Genomic DNA, 9,243 nt, shown 5'->3' with positions numbered 1-9,243 from the left:
GTTTGGGGTATCTGTATTTCAGGCGTGACGTGTTAGATGGGGACGGCGGAGGGCGGAGGGGAGGGAGGGGGTGGGAGGGACGGACTCTTTGGCGATGCGGTTTTCGAGACTGTACCAGTGCGGGCCGCCCCAGTGGGGGTCTTTGACGTATCTAGATGCGTGGAACGGCGGCGCGGCGGGTGGTTAGCTTTTCGGGACGGACGGACTGATTGGGGGGAGGGAAGGGAGGGAGGGAGAGGGTGGTGGTCTTACACGTTGTTCAGTCGGCGCGGGTTGGTCCCGCCGTAGCCGCCGCCGCCCATGATTGATTTTTACCGTGTTTGGAAGTGTGAGGAGGAGGGGGAATTGCTCGTTCGGAAACAGAATGGGAAGGCAGACATGGCAGAGGTCAGGGCAAATTGAACAGATTTATGCAGTAAGCAAGTACTGTAGTGCTGTCAATGGCTACCGCCCAGAAAATAGGATCCGGCTCGCTCCATATCGGCTCAGATCGGTAACTCGCGGTCGGCGGGGCCCGCGGCCACCGTAAGCTTTGCTCTTTCCGGCAATCAGGCATACGGCCATCGTACACTGTTCCTCTTCCGGTAATAATCTCGCATGGTCCTGGCAGGGCTGAGGTGGGCTGAGACGGCTTGGCTTGGCTTGGCCGTACCGGGTGACGGACCTGAGAGCAATCAGAAAGTGTGTTTACAGACTACTGTACCGAGGCTCAAATCCCCCAGCCAGCTAGCGCGAGAAATTCAAGTTGTACTGTACATACAAAGTGCCGAGAACCGACCCCTCATTTGTCCAGGCCTGCAGCCTGCACCCCGCGTGCGCAGAAAACCGGCAACAACAACATCCCGCGCGCAGCAGCCCGGCCCGGCTCACGTCGGAACAGAAGTCAGTCGCACCAACCAACCACCTACCACAACACCACCACTGTGCTACCACCACCCGACCATCTCCGATCCTCTGCCGCACCGCACCGCACCGCACCGCACCGCACCATGCCCAACCCGTCTCCGAGCGCCACCGCGACGTCACCGGCCCGCCGTACTCGCGCGCGGCGCACCTACCAAGCCTGCCTCGCGTGCAAAGAGCAAAAGGTGCGGTGCCAGCTCGGCTCGCCGGACGACCCGCAGCCGCCGTGCGCGCGGTGCCGGCGGTCGCGGCTGGACTGCGAGTTCGGGGCGTCGCGAAGCGGCGCTGGGGCGGGGAAGAAGGAAAAGAAGAGGAAGAAGAGGAAGAGAGATGATGATGATGCTGATGGTTGTGCGTTCTCTTGCCTACTTGCTTGCTTGCTTACCTGTCTGGGGAAAATGATCGGACGCGGAGCTGACGTGGTAGTAGGTCATGCGGACGGCCGGCTCGGGCCGCGCGGAGAGCTGCCACCACCGGCGTCGGGCGATGTGCCTTTGGTGGGCGTGCATGCTCCCGCTGCGGCGTCGAATGGCAGCGCTGCCGGGCCTGGCGGTGATCATGGTCGTCATCGGCCTGTGCCGGGACGCGTCGGCGGCGATCAGCCAGCGGACCCCGCAGGTACCACCTCCACCGAGCACCGCCCAAGCCCGTGGGATGCATCTGCCATCGAGGCTTCGCTGCGGGCGCGGGATCTGTCCGCGTGGGCGCAGTTCCCGCTGTGTCGGGACGGGTGGATAAGCCCGCGCGAAGCCGAGTTTCTGCTGCAATGGTGCGTGCGAAGTCTCGGACTTTTTGTCATGGTTGACCTGCTGCACATATCTGCGACTGAGTTTTTTGCCTAACGATTGTTTTTTGCTTAGCTACTTCGACCGCATGCACCCGCTGTATCCGGTGGTGGACGAGACGTATCGGGACTCTTCCCGTCGCCATGTCCTGGTTGTGAGCCAGCCCGTGCTGTGCACCGCCCTGCTCACCGTGGCGTCGCGGTACGCCTGGCTCGACGGGACGTCTGCAAGTTCCCGCGCCCATGAGATCCACAGTCTGCTGTTCAAGCAGACGCAGCAGAGCATTCATCAGTCCTTGTGGGGCGTTGAGAGCGATGCTGGCCGGGAGAGCCGTATACTGACCATCATCGAGAGCATACTCTTGTTTGTCGAATGGGTAGGCCCTGCTTGCATTCAATAGATGGTGGCTGCTAATGTTGCTGCAGCGCCCGCGGCCAATGGACGTGATGCCCAATGAGGGAATGGTCGCGGGTACTGCCTACATGTTTGGCGTAGAGGCCGGCGATCCGGGCACTGCGCAGGACTCCGTCATAGGTATTTTCCCCTCGTCTCTCAGACTTAGGAACCCAGACTAAGTACATTGCAGATGACGAGACGCAGAAGGCTTATATGCTCACTCGACGGTTGAATGCAACTTCTTGGTAAGCCCCTTGGAGTGAAGTCTGTTCCCGGAACTCACCTGTGTGAAGGCGGCTGCTCGGCCACGCCGTCAACCTCGCGGATGAGATATCCCTCGTCGAGGGCCTCAGCAGATCCAGGGAACCGCAGCCCCGTGCGCCTACCCATGTCCGCCGTCGCGCCCGCATCCGAGACTTGCTCATCCCGCTCACCTGGGAGATCTCCTTCCGCATCGGCCGTAGCTCCTTTCTCAAGCTCCCGTCACCGTCCGCCTCGACGGCCGATGAGTACACCGACGAGAGCGAGTTCTCCGCGCTACTCAGCAGCAGGGCGGAACTGTACCGTCTGGCCCGCCTCATCGAGAACTCGCTTTACTCGTCGGTGAGCGCGACCAAGGACATCATCACCGCCGACCGGTACCCGGAAATGGTGGCGAGCCTGGTGGACATTATGACTGATTGGTGGAACAAGTTCCAGCGCGTGCCAGGTGTGTGGAGCGATCGAGTTCCCTTCGGTGTGAAGATGTCTGATGGCAGGAACATGATGCAGGTCCCTTTGCGTTCAGGACGACGCTCGAGATTCAATACTACAACATCTGGACGTATCTGCATGCCATATTCTTCCAAGCCATCATCGAGCGGCTGCGGGGATTCACCACCCGCGAACCCAGCATCCGGCATTTCGAGCGCACTTATCGGCCGCAGGGGTTGAGCATCGCCGAAGTGCTGCGCTCGGAACGCAGCCGCAGAGATCTCCAGATGACTGAAGAGGTATGGAATCGTCGGCGAACGAGAACGGTACACTGACCCGTCGCAGATTGCGAGAGCCAGTGTCCAGGTTATGGAGCGAGTCCTCGACCTCGAGCGGGCAGGCCATCTGAGATTCATCCCGTTCTCGACCATGACATGGGTGTTTACTTCGGCTACGCTGCTAATGAAGGTGTGTAATCCACTGCATGTCGTGCCAACCCCTTGCTGAGCCAGCCAATACTTCCGACAGGGAACCGGCTTACGCGCAGTCGTCGACCTTGGCACCACAGATCTTCTCAAGCGCGTGGCACAGTCTCTCGACCGGTCCGTGGTCGACGACGTGCATGCAATGTCCCACCACACGTCGAGCTTAATGTTCCTCATCCAAAAGGTTCAGGCCGGCGCAGCCACATGCCGGACCGCGGGCCGGCCGCACGTCACCAACAACGATGCAAGCACCGTGGCTGATGGCGTTGCACCGCGGCAGCCTGTTCCTGACGCCGCCGCTGCTGCCAATTTGCCGCCAATGGACGGTGTGGATGCTGCCAACGCCAACGCCACCGCTGCGCAGCCAGGACTATTGCCGGGTTCGGGTGGGCTGTTCGATCCCATCCTCGCAGACGTCCTGGCCGAGGATTGGGGCAGCTGGCTCGACAACATGGACGGTTCGTTCGGATTCGACATATTCTCCGGCGCCGCGCCTGGAGAGTTCCCCGCGCCCTGGTAGGCCTGAATCGTCTTCAGTGGCCTCTTCTACGAGTAGAGCGGTGGACTGGGGACGGACCGGATGCCATTCTTCACCCTCTCCTTCCCGGCAAACACCTCGAAGCAGGAGGGAGGGGCTGCGGTAGAAGCAAGGTTCCCCCCATGGCACCGTCCTATCAGTACCTGCACTGCGTAGCTCCCATTGGCCCGCATTTGCCGAGCGCGCACGCATCGGCCAGCCACCACCACCGAACAAGTCTTCGCCCCGCGTACCTACCGGCCCGGCACCCACTATCGGTTTCCGGGGAACACCATCTACCCTACTGGCCATCGCTGCCGCCAAGAAAACCTTGGGCGGGCTTGTTGGCAACCGACGGGGAAAGCCAAGATCCGCCAAGGCGGCGCTGACGGCCCTATCCGTCCTATACACGGCCTCCGTCATTGGTGGGAACCGAGCCGACACCCCTGCATGCCAATTCTGCCCCCCGGCCATGTACATGCACCGTGGGGTGTGTGGGGTGCATACAAAGCAGTCGCCGAGGAAAATCAAGCAAGCAAGCAAGCAAGCGCGTCAGCCGACCGACAGACCGACCGACCGACCGACCGCCCAGCCCCGCCCCCTCCATCTGTCGTACCGCCGAAAAGCTGCCCTGTACATACATACATACCCTGGCCACATTCAGACGGCCGGCGGCTTGAGTGGCTGAAACGGTGTGACGGTAACCACAACGGGGGGAGACTTCGCCTATTACTTGCTGCCCTCAGCGCCGCCGCCCCGCCTCGTCGGCCCTGAAGCCTTTTTACTTTACGATTGCTCCATATTGACCTTCCCACAACAGATGGGAGAGCCCTGGCCACGAGGCGTTGCTAATCGCCATGTGCCTGGCCACCACTCTTGCAGTCCCTGGATCGAAACAGCACGCGATGGCTGAAGAGCGGGGATCTGGCTGGTGGAAATGAATTGTGGATGGGGATGCTGCCTTCCCGCCATCCCGCGGGCAAACGGCCGGCTTCAGCTCTATCCAAGTCTTGGCGAGGCGAGCAATTGCGTCTGCATGCGAAGACGATGAGTTTCTCCGCCGCCGCCGCTGCGCCTGGTACTCTCGACGACTCTTGGCTCGCCCCGCCGAAAACATACATACCGGAAGCCGATGTGTATAAAAACCGCTCGTGGGAAGGGCTTCCCCGTTGACGTGATATCGGCAGCAGATCACCTCTCTCTCCACTTCCACTTCCTCCACCAACAACAACCACCACAATGCGCCTCACCCTCCTCGCCGTCCTCGCCACGGCCCTCGGCCTAGCCACCGCCTCTCCCGCGCCCACCAAAGTCCACGCGCCCAACCTCAACAAGCGCTTCGCAACCAACGTGATGCCCGCATCCTCCGGCCACGTCGTCCTCTCCGCCGCGACAACCGTCAGCGTCTTCGACGGCGGGATGAAGAAGTACGACCGGGGCGTATCCTGCGGCGGGCAAGCCGAAGGCGGCGACGCCGACGCCGTCTTCCTCGTGCAGTCGGGCGGGACGCTCAAAAACGTCATCATCGGGACGGACCAGAGCGAAGGGGTGCACTGCCTGGGGCCGTGCACGATCCAGAACGTGTGGTGGGAGGACGTGTGCGAGGACGCGCTGACGATCAAGCAGACGTCGGGCACGTCGTACGTCGTCGGCGGCGGCGCGTTCAAGGCGAGCGACAAGATCGTGCAGCACAACGGCGGCGGCACCGTCTCCATCAAGGACTTCTACGCGAATGATTTCGGCAAGGTGTATCGCAGTTGCGGGAACTGCGGGACCCAGTACCAGCGCAAGGTCGTCATGAGCGGTGTCTGGGCCGTCAATGGCGACCTCCTGGCTGGTGTTAACTCGAATTATGGCGATACGGCGACGATTTCGGGCACGTGTGCGGATGACGTCGGCGCGATTTGTGCGTGGTATCAGGGCAATGATGATGGCGATGAGCCGTCGAAGCTGGGCACGGGCATCAGCAGTTATTGCGTGTACACGGATAACGGGGTTGATGACTGTCCTTGATCGAGCAAGGGAGGAGAGGGAGGAGGACGCGGGGTGAAGGTCGCCGAGTGAGGGGCATCGGGTGGCGGAAGGTGGAGGGGAAAGGGGTTGGTCGAGCAATGCAAGCAGCAGGGATATGGGGGAGGAAGGCGGAGGGAAGGATGGGAGATTCTCGTTCAAGCATTCTTGTGAAATAGCTGGGAAGCACTCTTTACGAAACAAAACACATCTGGGCATGTAACCGCCGTATCCGAGCTTCACATGGGCATGGCTTCTTTCGTGGTCTGAAGTGCGTTCCTCCCCTCGTTAAGCAGAGGTTGGATTAAAATGAGAATCAAGCCGCAGAAAACACCGTTTTGAAGTATGCGTAGATGGACCACGCCTGCCAGTACAGTTGCGTGCGGCGCACAGCGGATGCTCGGTCTGCACCGTGAGGCGAGCGGAGCAGCGTCGTCGGGTATTTTCGTCGTCGGTTTCTGAAAACAGCGACGTCGGCACTACATAGCGCTACAGGACTTCGGGTCTATGGAGCTTTGCCTGCGAATCGTGAGACGAGTAGCCAAAGGTATGGGTAGGCGCGTTGCAAAGGTACTTATGCACGCGGCTCGCGCGGTTGCGCAGTGTTGGTTGGAAGGCGAAGGAGGAAATGCACGCTTGTTGAAGGGATTGTTCTGGTTGGCTGGCCTCGAGCGTTTCGTGATTACCTTGAGGGCCGTACAGCGTGATGAAGTAGAGTGGGACTTAGGGTACATATGTCTGGTCTAGTAAGGTAGGTTTGCCCTCTTTTACCGATGCGGTTGCTACTACGGAGTAAGGATAATCTCTTTTCGACCGAGTATAGTCAGATGAGAACACGATCTCCTCGAAACACACCGTAACAGGAAAGTCGCTTTGGGGGTGTTGTGTTGGTGTCGTGGGGTGGTGAAGCGGGTAGGGTGCTAGTTTTAGAGTCACTGCGAAGCCGTGATATCATAGTCATCATTGTATCATCGCGCATGTCACCATCATCAACCCTCGATTTTGACCACGTTATGACCCGCGTATACGCTCTGACAATATTTGCGAACGGGCCGGTGCATGCGGACATGTCAGGAACACGTAATTCATGTCCTATAAGAGCGCCGGGGCTGCAACTGCGAACGCAGTGTAACCGGGAGGCTGGATCGTAGCTGATGAGCGGATCACGGCTGGACCCATAGTGCTCTGGGGTAATAGCCAATCAGAATTGTAGCTGGGTTGCATTAGAATGCGGGGATCCAAGCTCCCACTGATCCTAAACGTAATGCTGATACCGTCAAGATCGAAAACTGACGTTAAACGTAAATGTCGTGATGTATACGCAACGGGAATCTTGTCTTGCACGGAGGTCTATATATTTGGCATGTGAGGCTAGATAAATAGTACTATCGACAACAAACGCACTTTTTCGGCATATACCTCAGGCAGCAACGTATACATACAGCCCACGTAGCCATTTTGACCGATAACACTAACCCCGGTAACTTCGCCAACCGTTCTAGGGACGAAGTTAGCGACATCGCTTCCAAGGGCAGTTAGTCAAGTCACTAGGGCGGCCTTGCATCCATGGAACCTGGCAAGCAGGTATGGTCCATCACTTACTAGCAACCCTCAATATGATGCTAATGTGAGTACAGCATGATATTGCCTCTAAGGGTGGTCAGGCATCTGGCGGCTCCTTCGAGCCGTGCAGTGAGAAGGCTAAGGAGGCTGGCCACAAGGGTGGTATCAAATAGTTGGATCTTCTGATCGATGGATGACGACTGGACAGCGATTGATGAGACGAGAACTAATAAAGATACCTGAGCCATTAACCTCCCACAAGTTCGTTTCCGAACCGTATGAAACCATAGCATCGGTGACTTCAAAAAAATGCTCCTTAACATGCCCCCTACAATCTATCGCCTTCATCCCCCATCCTCCCCACCGCATCCTCCACAACCCCCTTCACCGGCACCGGCACCAACCCCTCCGCCAACAGCTCCCCCAACCTCCCCCTCCAAAACGCCCACCTCCCTCTCCCTTTCTCAAACCCGCCCCCACCCCTCCCCACCCCTCCACTCTCCCCCAACCCCAAACCCTCCCCCGTCGCCCCCCCCTCCCTCCCCGCCCACACAACCCACACCACCGCCGCCCCGCCCACACATCCACCTATGCCAAAACAACACGCCCGGCCCGGCCCGCCTCCACATCCGCCCACCCCACCCCTCCCGCCCCCGATCCGCCCCGCCCTCGCCACCCCGCCATCATACCCGCCGCGCCCATCCCTCTCCAGCACCGGTACCGCGCCACCTGCTCCCGCCCCGCCCCGCGCCGCCCACCGCAGCGTCTCCCCGGCGAACACCGGTGCCCGTCGCGAACGCCGGTGCCCGTCGCCGCCAGCAGCCGCGCCGAGAAGGCGTGCGGCACCAGTTGACCCAACCCACACGTCGCTCGCGCGCGGCCGCGGGTGCGGAAAGCGGCGGCGCATGGCGTGATGCGCGGAGGGCGAGCCAGGTTGGAGGAAGGGCGGCGAGGCAGGCGGCGAGACAGGTGGCGGGGGCGGCGGCGTCGCGTCGAGCGTGCAGCGCGAGAAGCAGAAGGGCGGTCTGGGCTGCGTGGTGCCGGCGGCGCGGTGGAGGTGTTGGCAGAGCTGCCGCTGCGGCTGCCCCCGGGCGGTGGAGGAGGGGGAGGAGGAGGAGGAAGAGGAGGAAGAGTGCTGGAGGGGGGCGAGGGAGTTGCTGGCGATGAGGCGGGCGGGCGGCGGTGGCTGGTGGGGTGGCGGTGCTGGCGAAGAGGTCGTGGAGGGCGGCGGTGGCGGGGGTGTCGTCGGTGGTGGTGGTGGTGGAGAGGTTGGGTTGGGGCCGGGCGGTTAACATGGTTTGTTTTGTCTTTTCTTATGTACGGAGTGTGGTGGTTGTGTTGAGGAGCGTCTGCGGAAGAAGAGTCGTATTAGCAAAAAGACTGTTGGGTTGAAGGGAAGGCCGAGTTTATGTTTGTTAGTGCTGCTATGTAGGATCAAAGATGGACGTTGTCGGGTGAGCGGTGCAGGAGCGTGACCTGAGTGCTCCGCCACAATTTCCGGCCCCTGCAGACAAACGCCACCACCACTACCGTCACCCAAGTGGATCGCAGCATGTTCTCTATGGATTCCCGATCCATGGCTTGTTCAGACATGGTAGGGATAATAATATCGACAGATTGGCCCCCATTATCAACTCTACAGTAACAGATTCGGCATGAATATTTGCACCTTTTGTTTCTCCATCCGGTATAACCAATTGGTCGCATTACTATTACAATAGCTACTTCACAGACAATGAGTTGAAGCAGTAGTCAGAAGGCTGATATTATCGCGTCCGCGGAGTCTATACACCCGGTTACTTCTTTCGACCCCACGTGCCTCCAGTGAGTGCGCTACGCTGAGTTTGCACTGTCCGCTGACGGCGGAGACGCGTGGCATGGTGGGCCGCGA

The 9,243-nt window shown here is 60.0% G+C and overlaps 3 protein-coding genes across 3 annotated transcripts; all 3 read left to right on the top strand.

Annotated features, from left to right (window-relative positions):
• Positions 1-2,125: 2,125 nt before the first annotated feature.
• Positions 2,126-3,017, top strand: SLS55_004995 (uncharacterized protein; the record flags this gene model as incomplete). Its single annotated transcript, XM_066776446.1, has 3 exons — positions 2,126-2,222; positions 2,275-2,329; positions 2,378-3,017. 3 exons carry the CDS (start codon positions 2,126-2,128, stop codon positions 3,015-3,017), a joined length of 792 nt encoding a protein of 263 aa, XP_066634327.1.
• A 189-nt stretch (positions 3,018-3,206) lies between these two features.
• Positions 3,207-3,782, top strand: SLS55_004994 (uncharacterized protein; the record flags this gene model as incomplete). Its single annotated transcript, XM_066776445.1, has 2 exons — positions 3,207-3,215; positions 3,306-3,782. 2 exons carry the CDS (start codon positions 3,207-3,209, stop codon positions 3,780-3,782), a joined length of 486 nt encoding a protein of 161 aa, XP_066634326.1.
• A 1,236-nt stretch (positions 3,783-5,018) lies between these two features.
• On the top strand, positions 5,019-5,792 carry SLS55_004993 (uncharacterized protein; the record flags this gene model as incomplete). The annotated part of the gene is made up of 1 exon (XM_066776444.1): positions 5,019-5,792. One exon carries the CDS (start codon positions 5,019-5,021, stop codon positions 5,790-5,792), a length of 774 nt encoding a protein of 257 aa, XP_066634325.1.
• Between the last annotated feature and the right edge of the window lie 3,451 nt (positions 5,793-9,243).

Source organism: Diplodia seriata (assembly GCF_021436955.1).
Source record: "Diplodia seriata strain FDS-637 chromosome Unknown scaffold_4, whole genome shotgun sequence".
NCBI classification, from domain to species: Eukaryota; Fungi; Ascomycota; class Dothideomycetes; order Botryosphaeriales; family Botryosphaeriaceae; genus Diplodia; species Diplodia seriata.
The sequence above is the reverse complement of the archived record's forward strand: the minus strand, read 5'-3'. Positions and strand labels throughout refer to the sequence as shown.